Source organism: Callorhinus ursinus, unplaced genomic scaffold (genome assembly GCF_003265705.2).
Source record: "Callorhinus ursinus isolate GAN/ISIS: 27379988/994484 unplaced genomic scaffold, GSC_fseal_2.0 scaffold32, whole genome shotgun sequence".
Classification (NCBI taxonomy): domain Eukaryota; kingdom Metazoa; phylum Chordata; class Mammalia; order Carnivora; family Otariidae; genus Callorhinus; species Callorhinus ursinus.
Genome location: NW_027397094.1, coordinates 18,068,595 through 18,087,151, shown reverse-complemented (window position 1 = coordinate 18,087,151; position 18,557 = coordinate 18,068,595). Strand labels below are relative to the sequence as shown.

At 45.4% G+C, this 18,557-nt stretch overlaps 2 protein-coding genes across 4 annotated transcripts in view; both read right to left on the bottom strand.

Moving 5' to 3' along the window:
• Window positions 1-1,220: 1,220 nt before the first annotated feature.
• On the bottom strand, window positions 1,221-4,089 carry ACTA1 (actin alpha 1, skeletal muscle). 2 transcript variants are annotated; one of them, XM_025850786.2, is made up of 7 exons: window positions 3,976-4,089; window positions 2,988-3,128; window positions 2,557-2,881; window positions 2,285-2,446; window positions 1,991-2,182; window positions 1,700-1,881; window positions 1,221-1,617 (listed from the first exon to the last, which is right to left on the bottom strand). In XM_025850786.2, exons 2-7 carry the CDS (start codon window positions 3,114-3,116, stop codon window positions 1,474-1,476), a joined length of 1,134 nt encoding a protein of 377 aa, XP_025706571.1. In that variant the 5' UTR covers window positions 3,117-3,128; window positions 3,976-4,089; the 3' UTR covers window positions 1,221-1,473. The 2 variants fall into 2 exon arrangements, with proteins under 2 accessions (XP_025706571.1, XP_073735177.1); XM_073879076.1 differs by having other exon boundaries at window positions 3,994-4,055.
• Window positions 4,090-7,554: 3,465 nt separating this feature from the next.
• The window catches only part of NUP133 (nucleoporin 133), a 59,930-nt gene continuing 48,927 nt past the window's right edge, over window positions 7,555-18,557 (bottom strand). Inside the window, exons 23-26 of one of the 2 annotated variants that reach the window (XM_025850785.2) lie at window positions 17,945-18,025; window positions 17,131-17,195; window positions 15,372-15,460; window positions 7,555-11,132 (exon numbers count right to left, since the gene is read on the bottom strand). In XM_025850785.2, the coding sequence (XP_025706570.1) occupies window positions 10,996-11,132; window positions 15,372-15,460; window positions 17,131-17,195; window positions 17,945-18,025 (372 nt within the window). In that variant the 3' untranslated portion in view covers window positions 7,555-10,995. Of the gene's footprint in view, window positions 11,133-15,371; window positions 15,461-17,130; window positions 17,196-17,944; window positions 18,026-18,557 lie in introns of those variants that run through there. The other variant, XR_012374334.1, reaches the window with a different exon arrangement.

The following is an 18,557-nucleotide window of genomic DNA, read 5'->3' as shown; positions in this document are numbered from 1 at the left end:
TTTGCTCAGATATGCCTATGTATACCTGTCATTATCAATAAAACCTAGATTCCTCCAAGAGACTAGAACTTGGGCCATTTTTAACATTTATCCACCCTTGATGGGGCAATAATACATGGAATCATAGACTTGTTTTATTAAAATTTTAAATTCTACTGAATTACTGATTTTCTTGATATCTGGGTTTGGCAGTATTCCCACATTAGAGGCCTCAAGGATTTCAGAAACTTTTCAGTAGGCCATAAAAGGAGACAATGAATAAACATGTGGCTATGTGGCTTACAACATTGCATAACGTTAATTCTACTTGCAAACCTTCTTTGAGTCAGAATCTATTTTATTTAGGTACCACTGTCCTTGGTCATCTTGACTAGAAAACATTAAGCTAGCTCTTAAAAGTAGGTACTGTGCTCTCCTGTAGAAATTCCACCTCTGTTAGTATATTTTGTACCTTTAGACTATGGCCAGTGGTGGGAAGGAGGGGGTGGTGTTCCTCCTCCTCTGGTAACCCCTCTTCTTCCAGTGCCAGTCTCAGCTCCACTCCCTGCAGACATCTCCTTGCTGGGCTGCCCTCGGTGTTTGTGCATGCCCAGCATACGCTGTCCTTTCTGGGCCGCTCATTTGGCCCTTGCTCACCCTCCTCCCACCTCTGGGCGTGGCTCCTCCCCAGCCCCACACTGGAAGAGGCACATTTTTATACCACCATCACCTTGGCATGAAGCAAAGGACTTCCCGGTCTGGTAGAGAAGTGATTGTCTTCACTGGTTCATTAAATGCAGAACACAGCCCTTTCAGTTAGACCTCGAGATTCAGGAGGGAATACTGATTTCCTCGAGGGAATGCCCGACGGGCCGTAGGGGGAGCAGCTCTCGGGAGCCAGCACCGCGGACAGCGCCCGATGCCTGCGGCGGGCCGGAGCCACCCGCCCGCGGCCCCCCTCGAGCCTACTGCTCAGTGCAGCGCCCTGGAGAGGGAGAGGTTCCTCGGCTCACACCGGACGGCCAGGTCGGGCCCTCGACGGGACTGCCAGTGTCTGGGAATGGATCTGATCGGGGGCCGGGGGGGCGGGGACCGTGAGCACGGGAAGACTTAACTAATGGTGTGGCTCGGAGCGCACTCATTCCGCCCTCATTGTGAAAAGTGACACAAGAAGATGGGGCCCCTCTTCCTCCCCTGTGCCCCACCACCCCCCGCAAGTAAACACAACGAACAACTTTAGGCAACAGACAGAATGGCTGAGTTTAATGCTTCAAGTTTTCCATTTCCTTCCACAGGGCTTTGTTTTAAAAATAACAAAATGAGGTAAATAAGTTAATGTATGTACACTTTATAAACATTGTGTCGCGTTGCGGCTGCCAGCAACTCAAGTTGTTAGAGACGAAGTTGCTGCGCGGTGGCTCGAGGTCAGCCACCTGCAACCTGAGCCGATTTGTCGTCCTGAGGAGAATTCGAGCGCTGTTGGTGGAATGGGGTCTAGAAGCATTTGCGGTGGACGATGGAGGGGCCGGCCTCGTCGTACTCCTGCTTGGTGATCCACATCTGCTGGAAGGTGGACAGCGAGGCCAGGATGGAGCCGCCGATCCACACCGAGTACTTGCGCTCAGGGGGGGCGATGATCTGAAAGACAGTGAGCGCGTCAGGGGGCGAAGGCCGCACCCCCGAGCCCACGCGCGGGCGGGGGGCGCGGGCCGCCGCCCACCTTAATCTTCATGGTGCTGGGGGCCAGCGCCGTGATCTCCTTCTGCATGCGGTCCGCGATACCGGGGTACATGGTGGTGCCCCCCGACATGACGTTGTTGGCGTACAGGTCCTTCCTGATGTCGATGTCGCACTTCATGATGCTGTTGTAGGTGGTCTCATGGATGCCCGCCGACTCCATGCCTGGGGGCCGCAGGGAGGAGCGTGAGCCGGCGGGGGGCGACCCGGGGGCCGGGCGGGGCTGGGCGGCGCGGCCCCGGGGCTGCTGGCGAGGCCGGCGGGCGGGACTCACCGATGAAGGAGGGCTGGAAGAGCGTCTCCGGGCAGCGGAAGCGCTCGTTACCGATGGTGATGACCTGTCCATCGGGCAGCTCGTAGCTCTTCTCCAGGGAGGAGGAGGACGCGGCCGTCGCCATCTCGTTCTCGAAGTCCAGGGCCACGTAGCACAGCTTCTCTTTGATGTCGCGCACGATCTCGCGCTCAGCTGTGGGGCGGGGGGGGGGGGGGCAGGAGAGGAGCTCTCAGCGCAGGGCCCCGGGGCCCGCGCGCCACCCCGCCCGCCCGGGGTGTCCGGAGCGCCGCGCACCTGTGGTCACGAAGGAGTAGCCACGCTCAGTGAGGATCTTCATCAGGTAGTCGGTGAGGTCGCGGCCAGCTAGGTCCAGACGCATGATGGCGTGCGGCAGGGCGTAGCCCTCATAGATGGGCACGTTGTGGGTGACGCCGTCGCCAGAGTCGAGCACGATGCCTGCGCGCGGGGCGGGGCGGGGGACAGGGCGGCGAGTGAGCGGGCGCCCCCCGGCCGGCGCGGGCCGCGGGCGGGAGCGGGGGGGTGGGGCGGCGGGCGCGCGCACTCACCGGTGGTACGGCCGGAGGCGTAGAGGGACAGCACGGCCTGGATGGCCACGTACATGGCGGGCACGTTGAAGGTCTCAAACATGATCTGGGTCATCTTCTCGCGGTTGGCCTTGGGGTTGAGGGGGGCCTCGGTGAGCAGGGTGGGGTGCTCCTCGGGGGCCACGCGGAGCTCGTTGTAGAAGGTATGGTGCCAGATCTTCTCCATGTCGTCCCAGTTGGTGATGATGCCGTGCTCGATGGGGTACTTCAGGGTCAGGATACCTCTCTTGCTCTGAGCCTCGTCACCCACGTAGGAGTCTTTCTGACCCATGCCCACCATGACGCCCTGCGGAGCGGAGACACCACGCGCACGTTACCGCGGCTCACGGTGGCCCGGGGCCCGGCTCCACGGGGACCCCGGCCCGGCTTCCTCCGCCGGGCGGCAGCCTGACCTGGTGGCGAGGGCGGCCCACGATGGAAGGGAACACGGCCCTAGGGGCGTCGTCGCCGGCGAAGCCGGCTTTCACCAGGCCGGAGCCATTGTCGCACACGAGGGCGGTGGTCTCGTCTTCGTCACACATGGTGTCTGGTTTCTGCAAAGGACAGGAAGGCCGTGGAGACACACGGCGCGTCAGGACAGGCGGCCCCGCTGGCCCGAGAGCCCTCCCTTCCCGGGGACCGACGGACGCCCCCAGCCGGGCCAGGGGAGCAGCCGAAGGGACCCTGCGCTGCCCTGAGAGGGAGAGGGGCACAGGATCGTCGTCGCGTCGTCGCGACCACACGGAGGATTTCTCCACCCCGGGAGCCCCGGCCCGGGGTCCGCCGAGACTTCTCTGCCTTCCTGCAGGCTCCCCGCGGCAAGAGCCAGGCGCGGGCGCCCACCCTCTCCGCGCCTCGGCGGCCTCGCCTCGGAGGTTAGGGCCGGCGATACCCGCTCGCTGCGCACGCGTGCGGCTGCAAGGGCACGGCCGTGGGAGGGGCTTTGGTGCTCCATCTCGGGAGGAATGGCCCATCCCGGACCCTCTTGACACTCCAGGCTCAGAACAGAGGCACCTTTTCGTCTGCTGGCCAACCCAGAGAATAGTGGCCCCTGCTGATCTTTGGGGGAGGTTCGTGGGGGAGGTATTGCCTTTGGGACGACTAAAGCAAAACCTTTAATCTACGGGGCACACGCTGAGCCGCCAGGTAGCGGAGCCCAAAGGGGCTGGGGATAAATTTGGAGACGTTTCCAAAAACTGATTGTGTCATGTCTCCTCTATAAAGCGCGTGTGGCTCTGAGGACCAAGACGCAGGGGACAGAAAGTAGGCCTTGGGGCTGCTCAAACGAGTCGGCTGGGTTCTACCCCGGATTCTCCAGGCTCCCCTCGGTGGTGCCCTGTCACCTTGTCCCCCTGTCCTACGGTTCTCCTGTCCCCGACCCCTCCCCCACTCCCGCCCTACCTGGGCGGGTGGCTACACCTGCTGCTCTCCGGCTCGGGCCCCGGTCGCCGCGGGAGGGAAGCGAGGCTTCTCTCGGCTCTGTCCGCTGCGGTGGCCGCCGGGCCTCGCGCTCAGGTTTTATATAGCCCGCGGGCGCCGCCCCCCCGCGCCGCCCCGCAGGAATGTCGCTCCCCTTCTCGAGCCATATTTGGGTGTTGGGCACTAGAGCCCCCTCCCCCAGCCGGCCCGCGGCCCTGGGCCCCAGCCCGGGTCCCCTGCGCTGACCAAAGAAGGAGCGGCCTGGCCCGAGCCCAGGTAACGCGGGCCGGGCCGTATATGGAGCGTGTCCCCGGCCGGTCGGCCCCTGCCGACCCGGCCCAGTTGCCTGCCCGAGGGGATGGGGTGGGGCGAGGGTCACCGCGCGCGCCAGTGGGTGCGTGGGTGCGCCTGTGCTCCCGGAGCTGCACCTGTCCGAAAGGCCTCCCCACCCCGTCAGCTCTGCTCGCACTGGGCGCTCCGGAGGGTGCCTCCCACATTTCAGCCCATCTCTGGCTTTACTCAGACCCCCGAGACCCCACGCGCGGCTACAGGGAGGAGGGAGCCGTGTCCCAGCGGTGGGACAGAGAGGACGCGGGTAGCAGTCACACCCGGGGTCCCAGGAAGGGAAGGAAGGAGACCCCCGCGCCCCCCCGCCCCCGCCGGGGAACTTCATTTCGCCCTCTCCACCGCTGAGCTCCCCAGTTCAGAGGGCTGACCCAAGTCGGCCCCCGCCCCCACCGCGGAGAGGGCAGCCGGCGGCGGGAGGGCGCGCAGCTGTCGCGGGCCGGACAACTGGCGGCGGGAGGAGAGAACCGAGAGGCGGGGGGGGGGGGGGGGGAGGAGGAGGAGGGCTCCCGGGGACAGGCACCAAGCCAGGGCAGAGCCATTCGCCTCCGTGACGCGCAGCGCACCCGGGCGCTCACGAAGGGCGTGAATTTGGGGGGTGCTCTCTCTCTCCCAACTGACCTGGCCCAGGTTGGGTGAGCCGAGCTGAGCCCCCAGGTCCCCACCTCCTTGGTGGGGCTACGAGTGCCCCTGTCCTGGGACTGAAAGGCCAGGGTCAGAACCCACGACCTGGTGGTGGAACGGGTGAAGCGCCCTTACTAAATGAAACCTTGCTCGACCTTCCTCCCAGTGAGGACGACAAGGACATTGCACTCTAGGATGGGTAGCAATTTTTCCTTCTGCAAAGGCTGAACAAACTCATCTTTATATTTAGAGGATGATGCCTTGCCAAGGCCAGGCGGCTTCCCAGTCCACCCTGGAGAGTCACCATCTACCAGAGGCTGCTGAAGCGGTTCTATTTATATCACTGATATATGGGGATATGCCTTTCAGATTTTCTAGAAGGATTTGGATCTACTTATGGTAAGGTGGAGTGAGGGTCAGAGGAGGTTATCCAGTTGGTGCCGGTCTCACATTTTCTTTTTTGGCAGGGGGTGGGGGAGCAAGCGCAGTCCTAACCCTGATGTAGAAGGCACAGGGAGACACAATTTTCTGTGATGAACTCAGGGACATGCTTTGAGGGGGTACATCAGTGACGTGGGACAAACGAGAATGGAATCATTCATTTTTCTGATGTGCTTGTGTTCCCAAAATAGTCGTGATTCACATTTGGTAGTGGAACTCAGCAACTGGGACAGGTGTGGATTCTCTGGAGGAGGGACAGAAAAGCACATGTAACCCTCCTCTGTAGCCCACATCATGGCAGCTCTTCCTAAAACCATCAGTCAATTAAAAAATAGTTTGGTTATTATGGGGCTTACGCAGTGAGTGTAAAGGGTCAGCTAAATGCAACCATGGTTTCGCATTTAGCTTTTTCAGTTATTTTAGAGAATGAGTGACTGACAGAACTACATTTCGTTTGTAATACCTCATGTCCTGCTGTCAGTGGGTAGTGAAGAGACTAGAAAAAAATAAACTGGCAAATGCATTATAGGTCCAATATAAATGGAAAAGCTTAAATTTTGCCCCGAAAGTAGGAAGAATACCTAAGAATATATTTTAAAGGGGAACAGGGTTGTCAATATTTCCCCAAACTCTTGCTCAGTGCCGTTCTTCTCTTCTATTGCAAGCTTCTCTAAGCCCAGAGTCTATGAGCTTCAAACACACAAAGCTATGAAGCAAACACTCAGGAGGGAGGAGACTGCTAGTACAGCAAACCTTGGGAGAACACCGCGCCGGACATCTTTCTGCGCACGGTTGGGGCTGTTTAAATAGTCTCTGACAGGTCACTATGGGGCCACCCAGTCCCATTCTGGTATTGTTGAATTCTCATTGGCCTAGGGGATAGACCTAACGGGTGAGTGGAAAAACTGTCTCCATACATGTACACTTTTGGGGAACACACCAGTGCTCTGCTCTCCCCTGATAAGCGGGTGCCTACCTGCATACCCTTTTGAGAACTATCACTAAGCAAAGCTCAGCCATGTACGGTATGCCTGAGAGTGCTTGCTTCTAAGTTTTCAGGTGCAGCCCTGCTCTTGAAACTCTGACAAGGCCCTTGTGCAGCTCCTCAGCTGTGGCCTCACAGCTCCCTCCTCTGCAGCCCCATACCCTGAGCTCCTCACGCATCTGCAGACCCCACTATCGCTGGGTCTAAACCTCCTATCATTTCCTATTGATTCAAATATGAATTCAGGGGTGTCTGGGTGGCTCAGTCCGTTGTGTGCCTTTGGCTCAGGTCATGGGTCTCGGGGTCCTGGGATTGAGCCCAAATCAGGCTCTCTGCTCAATGGGGAGTCTGCTCCCCCCCTGCTCGTTCTCTCAAAAAAATATTAAATATGTATTCATAAAACTTCATATGCTTTCGTATTGTTAAAAGCATACAGGCGTTTAACTATCTGAGGTAAATAAGACAGGTACTAGTTATTCAGTTTTAAGAATCAGAAAAGCGAGGCTCAATGAGCTAGACCACACTCCCAGGTCCCAAAGCTGGGGCTTGGGTGCCTCTCTCCCACTAGGAGTAGTCAGGGCAGGGCAGGGACTGCTTTCTACCTTCCTTTAATCCTTCCCAACACTTGGTTTGGTTCTGAAAACATAAGAGATCCTCAAGAGATCTTTTCCAACGAGGGGCCAAAGACATCCTGCAATGAAGTCATGGCTTCTGCCTTGGCCATCTCTACCGGCCTAATGATTCCACTGGAGCCATCAGCTCTCTGCCCCCACCCTCCACCTCCTAGTATCCAGCATAGTAAGTGGGTTAAAAGCTTGCACTTTGCAGTAAGGTATTTCTGGGTGTACCCTCTTCCCCTTCTGACTGGCTGTGTGACCTTGGGCAGCTCACTTCAAGAAAGACTCCATATTCTCAACTGAGGATACTACCTACTGCTTAACATTGACTTGAAGATTAAAAACTAGGTAAGTGCCTGGGACAGAAACACTCAATAGCACAGTATCTTTCTTCTGAGTGTTTGGAGGAGGTGAGGGGGGTGAGGTGGTAGAAGAGGGGAGCAAAAGACATTCAAAATTATTAGAACTGTTTGCTAAACATGTCAGCTTCACCACAAACTGAACAGGAAGAGTCATGTAATTTTACAGGAATTTGGAGTACACACAGACTTTTGTACAAAGATTTACTCTAGTAGTATCTAAAAAGGCAAAAAAAAACAAAAAACAAAAACCCAACCCAAGCCAACACCATTAAGTCAAGTGTTCAGATCGTTAAGGAGGCAGAGAACCATTAAATAAAGCATGGCACAGCCATGTGGTGAAGTATCATGCAGTCATTAAAAAACTGTATCTTCAACAACTGTGAAGGCATGCATTTTTGAAGGGGGGGGATTGTTTCTTCGGGGTGTGAAAAGAATCTTAAATTAGGTATTACAATGATTTGTGGCCTCCAGAAGCACAGCACATAAAAAAAATACACAGTATATCTGCAGAATTAAACTTTGCTGGGGGGGATGGGGGTGGAGTGATTAGGACAAAACTACCTAAAAAGAGTCCTCAGGAATGACAATGGGAAAAAGACTGGGAAACACTGGATGAAGGATACGTGGAGATGCTCACAATACACACTGGGCTACAGAATACACGGTATGCACAGTCCCAAACTGTCCAAGATGCGTTTCACTTTTTAAAAGTTTAATCTCTACACCCAACATGGGGCTCGAACTCATGACTCTTGAGATCAAGAGTTGCATGCTCTTCCGACTGAGCCAGTCAGGCGTCCCTAAGATACACTTCAAACTGGTACCTGAAGCTATGTCTAGCTGGTGGAATTACAGGGCTTTATCTTCTTCCTTCTACTTTTTAAAAAAATAGGTTTCACATTTTCTAGTTTTTTTTTTTAACTTAAGAATTAATTAGGGCACCTGGGTGGCTTAGTTGGTTAAGCGTCTGCCTTCGGCTCATGATCCCAGGGTGCTGGGACTGAGCCCTGTGTGGGGGGCTTCCTGCTCAGTGGGGAGTCTGCTTCTCCCTCTGCCCTACCCCCACTCATACTCGCTCTCAAATAAAAATCTTTAAATTTTTAGAATTACACAAAATTATTTTTTAAATTATATTTTGGTACCTAATGAGTGGATTTTACATAGAAATACGTAAAACTCTTTTCTCTTCAGGCATTCTCCAAATTAAAGGTCCAGGAATAAGCAGGTAGAACTACATTAATATTTCTGTAGTTATCAGCTTCAACATGTACAAGTACGCTGGATTACAATAGATTAAGTGAGTCTGACGACATTATGGTGTGGCTTTCCTTCCATTCCTGTTCTAGAGAAAGCAACTGGCCTCAAAGGGGAAACATGCTGGACAATCTACCCGCAGGCCTCATGTGCCTGGTGGGCGATATACTTCAGGACTCTGATTCAGACCCCAAAGTAAAAGAAACAATTCACTTTTGAAGTTTTCTTCAAAAACGAAATCCCTACAACAGAGGGGATCAGTAGCCTTTTACTTCACTGGGGTTTCAGCAAGTCCCTTATGTGTATCCAGTTCTGCCTTCATCCTTGACACAGTCACGATTTTTTTTTTTTTAATTTACTTGAGAGGTAGAGAGAGAGAGAGCACAAGCAGGGGGAGCAGCAGGCTCCCTGCTGAACAGAGAGCCCGATGTGGGGCTCGATCCCAGGACCCTGAGATCATGACCTGAGCCGAAGGCAGACGCTTAACCGACTGAGCCACCCAGGCACCCCATATTCACAAATTCTTAAAACATATCAGCACGCAAAGCTGGCTGCTCACTTTCAAAAACACATTATTGTTTCATTTAATCAAGGCTGCAAGCTGTGACTTTGAGAAAAGCAAAGATGGGGGGCAGGGGGGAACCTTTCCCAAGTCAGTAAAATTTCTTTCCTTAGAAAACATGCTCACCTTTATAATGTGTCTTTATCAATTACTCAATTTATTTAAAAATCAATTCTTTGATAGACTATGTTGTGAAATTTTTAAAATTTAGAAAAATTATTCAAAATCTTAGGTCTTAATTTTACTATTACTAATTTTTAAAAATGCAACCATTTCGGTGCTAGGCTACTGACGATGAGATAGAGCTAGAAGAGCGAGCCTTCCCCTCCCTCAAAATAAGATGACTACGCATTACACTGTGACAGCAGTAAAGCAAAATCATGCCATCAATAAGGCCAGGGTCACTCTCGGCCTGGCTTTCCTGTCACACTAGGGCTATCAGATTTGTGGCAGCATGCTGAAGGGGGCACAATCCTACGTCCAGAGCACATTACTGAAAAGGATCATACAGGCAAGAACTGTTAATGTCTATGTCCTATAAGATAAAAATTCTGCAATTTCTTATCCGCCATCTGACAAGTTCAACTTCCCTTAGCACCCTTCAGTAGATTTCTAACTTGGAACCTGATGCTGTCCCCACATACAAGCTGCAAAAAGAAAAAGACAAGGCTGCTAGTGTCTTTCCTTCGGTTATTAATGTAACGAGCTCCATTAACCTCTTCTTGCCAACGTATTCAAGGCTGGATTTGAAGCCTAGAGGGGAAGAGGGCACAGACGGCTGTCCTTTGTGAAACCCGGAACCGGACTCTCTTCACCATATTTAACTTCTGACCTTTTCAGCTGCTGGAGCAAGTTGTTTAGTGAGCATTCAACTGGGCCAAAATCTGAATATGCAGCAACTCCCTGTCCAATCTTTAGTCTTTATTTAAAGCTGATAAAAACTGAGTGAGGACATTGCTCAGAACAACGAAGCTTTGAGAACCACTACTTTTCAGTAAATTGGATGCCATATTAAGAAAACCTATAATGGCTTCTAGCATAACACATGCTTTACATTAGTTAGACTGTGGTAAAGCTGGAATTCGGTGTAAATCACCTTGAAAACACATGAAGCTAATTGAACCCCCATACTGAAGATTGTAACTCACATTAATACTATAAACTTATTTACCATAGGTAACTTACAGATAGGTTAGAAAACACAGGTCTTATTCACTCCTCTCATTAATACTCTATTATTTACACAGAAATGTTTAATATTTTCCCAATGAATTAATCAGTTCTTAAGCTCACATGAATTATGCCTTGTTTAGTCTTTTAGTCCTATAGCAAGTCAGCAAACCTGACATCTATCTTACTACATATTTCCCACTAGCTCTAACCAAAAGACACCAAATACTCCAGATTCTCTTCAGTGCAGAGTCACAGCCATTTCAGAGACAATCAGTGCAATCTTGTCATGTTTAAAGTCACAGAAACTGAGGCCGAGAAGTGCTTTGTGCATACAAGTAGCCAGAACCAGAGTTAAGAACTCCAGAACCCCTGACAGAATGAGAAGAGGAAGAAAGGGTAGCAAGCATGGAAATAACAAGTGATACATTTCAGATGGAAAAAGGAGAGAAAATATCTTGTAGCAAAAAAACAAAACTACATTCAGTCACACAGCTGTTTTGTAGCCGCTTTCAAATAAAGTATACAAAATTCAGCAATACATGTTATAAAACTACAAATTTTTAGATGTTTAAGGCCTAAGATTTTTATAAGGACATGCTTACACAAATTTTCAGGGACAGTGACCATTTTTAGAAAAAGTTACATTTGTCCCAGAACATAATATTCATAGTTTGCTTTCAAAACAAACTCAAAGTAAGGATTAGACTTTAAGCTTCCAAGCTGGTCGGCTTGCAGGAGGTCTTTCACCTCTGGCAGGTATTCACTGAGCTGAATGCCTATAAACACAAACACAGAAAGTCCTTTTTTATTTTCATAAGACTCCCAAATGAATGAAGATGATTAATGATAACATCTGTGCTTCTATTTAAAATATATTGTCACTCCACTATTGGGAAATACTCTGTTCTAAATTCCTTCCACTGTCAAACATACTTGCAGGTCTAACGACAGGACATTCTTTACTTAGAAGAGGTTGCTTGAGTGTTTTTCCCCCTAGTGGTCAAAATAGCCAATCTGATTAAAGTCTTTAATAAGACCCGAAATACTTTCATTTTTCTCCACAGCTTAAGTCATTTCTTCAATGTGGAAGTTTTTAACTAATAATCACCTGAAAACAAGTATTTCAAACAATTATATATTCCAACAATTATATATTCAAGTATTTCAACAATTATATATTAAATATATAGCCAATTATATATAGGGAAATAATTTAGTAGAATAGGATCATGAAAACTAGCTCCAGTGTCTCAAAATATATTACAGTGTGAAATGAGACAGGTGAAGAATCATTTCTTCATTAGACTTCTATAAAGGTGGAAAGTCAATGAGCACTGATGAAATGAAACTGTTGAATTAGGATCTGTGTAGTTACAAAAAGGTATATGTTTTCTCACTTGATAAAACTGGAAAAAAATTTTCAATTAATAAGACTGTTTTATAATGTCACATTACCATAAGGTTCCCAAAATCAAATACTGAGTTTTTTTTTTCAATACCCTCAAAGTGCCTAGCATCACTTTTTGTACTTAACTGTTATATAATAAAAATCTGGGTTAATAAATGTTATGAGGTGAAATCTGAACTATTTATAGATCATTATAATTAAAATACTTCAAATACTTTTTGTCTGTAACACAGCATTACACTTCTGAAAATACAGTAATTTCTAAAAGATCAATTCTCTAAAAAAATTAAACATCTTGGGGTGCCTGGGTGGCTCAGTCGTTAAGCGTCTGCGTTCGGCTCAGGTCATGATCCCAGGGTCCTGGGATTGAGCCGAGCCCCGCATCGGGCTCCCTGCTTAGCAGGGAGCCTGCTTCTCCCTCTCCCACTCCCCCTGCTTGTGTTCCCTCTCTCGCTGTGTCTCTGTCAAATAAAAAAATAAAATCTTTAAAAAATTTTTAACATCTTGTTTGGCTTCTATTTTTATCATGCATGCCCTCTGTTTAGAACTAATATTTGATGACTTCTTTTCTTCACAGCAGGCGTTGAAACTCTGCCCGGTGGTATAAGGAAGGCGGCCTCGGGGATCTTGGTAAACTTAAGAGCCAACGCCTCACCCAAATGGGGCAGCGCTCATCAGATTGTTGACTGTTGCCAGGACAATATTTCAGTCCAGTTTAGGCCAATATTTTGATTCTTAGAATTAAGAAAGTAAGATTTTTTTTAAGATTTTGTTTATTCATTTGAGACACAGAGATAGAGAGAGAGATAGAGAGAGAGAGAGAGAGAGAGAGAGAGAGAGAATGAGCAGGGGGAGAGGCAGAGGGAGAGGGAGAAGCAGACTCCCTGCTGAGCCAGGAGCCTGATATGAGGCTCAATCCCAGGACCCTAGAATCATGACCTGAGCAAAGGCAGACATTTAGCCATCTGAGCCACCCAGGCACCCCAAGAAAGTTAAGACTTTTGTAAGACACTTCTCAACTATTAAATGCTGGTGGCTAATTAGAAAAAAACTTAAAGTCCATGTATCGATATATGTATTTTGTGTATAATGTACCTCAATAATATTAAAAGCAAACTGAAAAGCTCCATGTGGGTAAGTTAAATGTATTATAGAATCAATTCTTTCCACAAACTGAAGTAATTGTTGGCTGCCAGAGCTTATGAAATATGAGGCTATCTATATCTCTCTACCGTCAGGATCTGTCCTTTTAAAAACATCTGCTATTGTATATAGTAGCTATATTATTAAAAAGCTTCCAAAAATAAATGTCTATAACTTCTTGTTATAAGTCTATATACACCTTTCATTTGTATATATATGTTTATTTATTTCTATAGTAGTTTCTACTTGTTTTTGTCCTTTGGTCACAATTTAACAATTCTTTCTGCACAGTCACAACTTTCCATTCCTATTGTTCATCTATGATTTATTATCTGAGAATAACAAAAACAGCAAAGTCACCTTTAAATAGCACTAACCACTTAATTAGCCACAATTCAATTCTGTGGCACTTTTAAGAAACAAACTTCATGGAAAACACTGGATTTGGGTCCAAATGCTTTCTAATAATCTATGAGGCTCAACTGGAAAATCTCTCCAGCAGTACAGAGAAATCAATCATATCCAGTTATTTTTTCATTTCTAAATACAAAAAAGAGAAAGTCTTACAGGTGCATTTTAGCTCTTTATGAATTTCAAGTATTTCAAATACTTTCAAACAAAAGATTATTTTGCTATATCCCTTCATTATTTCATTTTTAATTTTTATTTTTGTGACAATGAAAAGGCTTAATTAACCTTTGTGTTATTTACTCATCTTTGAAAAAGAATGCACTTTATTAAATCTCTCATGGTAGGATGATCAAGTATCCCTTTTTCAAAATAAAAGTCCAGATCAATTATGAGCAAGTTCCAAGTAATCTATTCACAGAATTACATTTTCATTGGATCACTTACAAAAGGAGACTACAAGTCTGAAAAGTAATGCTAAGAGACCATCAGATGGGCTGTAAAACAAAAGCTTCTGACACGCAAACACTGAGAGTTTGCTTCTGTTTCACCTCAGAATACTGGTTGGTGTGGTTAGTTTCACACTACTTTTCTAAGGGTCCCCCTTCACGTCCCCTGGTTAAGCAAGCAATTCTGAAATAGAAGACTGCAGAACACAATCCATTACAGAGGAGTCTGGGTTACGAATCTGCAAAATACATGTAGGTACTCAAAGGACAAATGTCTATTGAGTGACTACTACATACCAGGGACGGGGTTCGTCATGTTTTATGTAGATTAAATAATGTATCTTGCATATATATGTATAGAAAACTTCCAAATGCGTGTAAATGTTAGAATGATGGATAAAAGTCCTATCCATTTAGAGGGGCTGAATTTACAATAACTTATCAATGTGTATTTTTTCCATTTGGTATAACACAGAGTATCCTTATATCTGCAAAGATTACTGGTAAACACTAAGTCTATTTTGCGCATTGCCTAAATTTAGTATGACACATTTTGACAGAACATTCTGTAATAAATATGAGCCACACATGTACAAAATGTGCAAAACTGCTCATCTCTAGTCTTAACACTCTCCATATATTAAGCTCCCAGTAATATGAAAAAAGCTGAAAGTAAATACAGTTGATCCTTGAACACGGGTTTGAACTGCATGGGTCCATATACTTGCAAATTTTTTTGATACAGTACAGTACTGTAAATGTATTTTCTCAATTAACAATTTCTCTTCTCTAATTTATCTTATAAGAATATAATATATAATACACATGCAAAGTATGTGTTGACTATGTTATTGGTAAGGTTTCTGGTCAATAGCAGGCTAATGGTAGTGAAGTTTTGAGGGAGTTAACAGTTATATGTGGATTTTCAACCATGCTGGGGGTCAGTGCCCCTCATCCACACATTGTTCAAGGGTCAACTGTATCCTCTACTTCAGATTCCCCCGAGAATAGCATTTTATCCATAAAAGCTTCTTTACCTAATTTGTGTCTCAATCAGCAAATGGAATTTTGCTGTTTTAGGTGCAAAACATACCCTTCTTGTTCCTTTTTTATTTTGTTCCTAAAATGAATTTCAGAGTGTTAATGTCCAAAATGAATGTGTAAAAAAGCATTCTGTAATTTGCACTTTAGTATGGTCAGTTATATATCAAAAAGTTATTTCTCATTTATATATTATTTCAAGTTTTCAATCTTCACAAGAGTTAACTGAAAAATTAAAGGAAATGGCTACTTCTATCATACAGATTTTTGGTGTCACAACCAACATCTGAATCCATTCCTTGTCCATCCTGAATCAGCATGGAGACTTTGCCCACTGGAGTCCACCAGGACCCATGTGGATGGAGACTTCACTTTGACACATGCTCCCCCAACTGGGAGAGGAAAGAAAAAAACCCTTCCTTCATTTTAAACAAATCTAATTCTGAGTATGATACTGTTTAATCTTAAATCGCCCTGGCATTGACACCTTGGCAAATCCCCATTTTTCTCAGATTTCTAAAATTGAGGACTGATGCTATAACTTCCAATATTAACAAACCACTTACCATCTTTTAAAAGTTTCTGTAAGATTTTCACAAATATACTGTCTTTAGATACTTCAATTGGATCATCCTTACCATCTGAACTAGACCAGCTAGAAAACAAAATTGCAATGAGAAGAAAATGAAATCATGGACATATCTGAAATAAATGACTTCTGTTTGCTACTGTAGTTTTGTTTTGCTGTTGTTCCAGGGGTGGAGAATCTTGAGTTTTGTGATACTGTTTCAAAGTACTTAAATAAGGGAGGTTTCAATGTTGAATATACTTAAGTCTCTATATTAGATACAAAATGCTACACTCACGTAGCTATTCGCCCAACATAACCATATGTATTTGATGTCAAAACAAAGTAGCAAACCATCTTTCCCAAAATAATTCTATAAATAAACAACAAATCTAGTAAAGACTCCAAAGCAGATCTTCAGAGCACAGGTAATAGTTACAATATACTGTAACATATTCTGCTTTTCATAAAAGTAAAATGGTAACCAGGGTCTATTACAATATAAGTTTTCTTTATCTAGTGAAATTATCTACTGCTGAAACACATACACACACACACACACACACACACACAAACCACTGCTTTGTAGTAATCAATGAATATATTCCACAATACCTTAAATGCTCCCCCAATGCATTATTTTATTTTATTTGAGGGGGGTAGACCACCCCCTACCCCTGATTGGGGGGGGAGACCACCACGACCACCACCCCCCACCCCCACCCCTGCCCAGAGCCTGATGTGGGGCTCGATCCCAGGACCCAAAGATCATGACATGAGCCAAAGGCATGTGTGAGCCACCCAGGCGCCCCAATACCTTAAAGTTTTTAAACGTGAAGCCATGACAAGGAATTCCAAACGACAGCATACTTTTTTAAGATTAGGAAGGAGAATCAAGTGGGCAGAGCTAGATGCTTCAGAGAGTGACCTCCAAGACCAAATAGAACAACAATTTTAACTATTTGGGAGTGATCAGAGGAAGAAATGCTTTAGTAAAAATAGTTCTACTGCAATTTCTCAGCACCATATAAAGGAAAACTGTAAGTAGGAAAGGGTGTTAGCACTCAAGTCACATTCTCTAAAATTCTTTTCCTAGAAACAATTCAATCCCCCAACTGATTATTCTCAGTCTTTCACTGCCACCACCTTTCTTTGCCACCATTTCCCGTAGAAATCTCCCTTCTCAGGAAGGAGATGATCATGAAAAAGAGGTCTCAGTAACTTACAAGAGAGTACTGATACTCTAATAAACTTTTTATTTAAAAAAAAATGCAGCTTCTTGTTTGGTAGAACTGGCCCAACTTCTGTGAAAATCAGGAACATATGTATTTCTGTGCAAACTGACAGTCCAAATTTTAAAATCGAAAGTACAGGGGCGTCTGGGTGTCTCGGTTAAGCGTCCGACTCAGGTCATGATCTCAGGATCGTGGGACTGAGCTCCACATTGGGTTCTGCACTGGGCGTGGAGCCTGCTTGAGATTCTCTTTCTCCCCTTCTCCCTCTGCACCCCACCCCCGCTCTCTCTCACTCAATAAATAAAATCAAAAGTAGAGATTTATTATACCAGTGGTCCTAAGTCCTTAAACTCTTCCTTAATTATTGAATGAAAAATTAAGATTACTAATGCACACAATAAAATTTTTATAATTATGTTAGAATACAATTAGGTTACAAAACCATTAGATATAGGATATCATAATCTTCCTAAAGAGTCCTTTTCTAAAACCATAGATTAGAGTCATGCTATGAGAACTTACTTATCTCTCTGAAGAGCTTTGCAAAGGATTTCCAGTTTTAGATCATTTATATTTACATCTTCCTCCTTTACAGTAAAACAAAAAAATCCTCATTAAGTGCTGATTTAAAAAAAATACATGCTTAAATTTGAGTTATGTTAACTAATTCTGCATAAATACAATTGATTTACCTTAATTCATAATTTAAAAAAATTTCAGACATGAATACTCAGAAGCGTAAGCCAATTAGTAACTGTGAGAATTAGTTTCTGATTATTCTGTGATAATCTGATTTTATCAGGAAACTTGAAAGGGTTAAGACTTTAAACAAGGTAACATAAAAGGCAATACACTACATTTTTAAAATCTATCTATTGCAGGGCCAACTATTTAACCTACAGAATTGTCATTTAAAGCTCCCCCCCACCCCCAAGAAAAAGGTTGAGAAACAGCTCCTCTTAGGGTGAATAATGTGAAGAATAAATTGATAAAGCAACATATCAGACTGAGGAACTAATAATGACTTAATGATGAAAGAGAAAAAATACCTCAGGACTCTGAAAAGTGGTGTTTTTTATTCATGCACAGAAAAAGACATCTGGGAATGTGTGAGAATTATCAGGAAAGGGAATCTCCTGACAGCTTTTCTAAAGAACTATACACATTCCAAGAGTTAGGAATAGCTGAACCAGAGAGTCTTTCTAAATTAACATATTGTCATGATTGGCTACAAGAGGTATTTTTTTCTCTTTTTATAGGTATTCAGTTCTACAGAAAACCATATATATAAACTGTGATACTTGCCTGTGATCATCTCAAGTGATTTTATACTTACCTCATCAATATACTCCAGCAAGTCCAAAGCTTTCTTGAAATCATATTCATTAGCTCTTCTGTTTTCTTCACAGATATACAGCTATAGAAAGTTCAAATAAGGTTGAGGATTATTTTAAGTAATCATATAACCAAGACTAGAGAAATTTATGGACAAAATATGTCATTGTCTTTTAAGTAAGTCAAAGGTATTTTTATTTTATAGTAAGACTATCATCTTTGGAAATCACATTCCATCTATCCTCATAATAAACTAACTGATTTGCAAATCTTGGTATACGTACTTTTAAAATGTCAGTAAATTTATATTCTTAGGTTCAAGATAGTATACATATTTTAGTATTCTTTTGAGCATATTCTTTGCAATATGCTATATAAGGAGAGGCCGTTGTGAGCTCAATTACAGGAAATCTGTTACTAGTAATGTCTAAAACACTGAAGTTTTTCAATTGTCCTCTTTTTAATAAAATTAGAGCAAATTCAAAGTGATCCTACATCGCTCTTGCATTTGAAATGCTTTCCTGAAAGGCAAAGAGAGAAGCAGAGTTAAGGCTACAAGTGTACTTAACAACAAAAGTATCTTTTGTTGTAGTACCCAGGCTACAGCCCATAAT

Bases quoted from the DNA above. Each gene is read 5' to 3' on its own strand.
- ACTA1 (XM_025850786.2), bottom strand. From the start codon at position 3,116: ATGTGTGACGAAGACGAGACCACCGCCCTCGTGTGCGACAATGGCTCC. The intron at 1,882-1,990 runs GTGAGTCCCGCC...TGCGGCCCCCAG, and splicing joins CTTCCAGCCCTCCTTCATCG to GCATGGAGTCGGCGGGCATC. The intron at 1,618-1,699 runs GTGGGCGGCGGC...ACTGTCTTTCAG, and splicing joins CCAGCACCATGAAGATTAAG to ATCATCGCCCCCCCTGAGCG.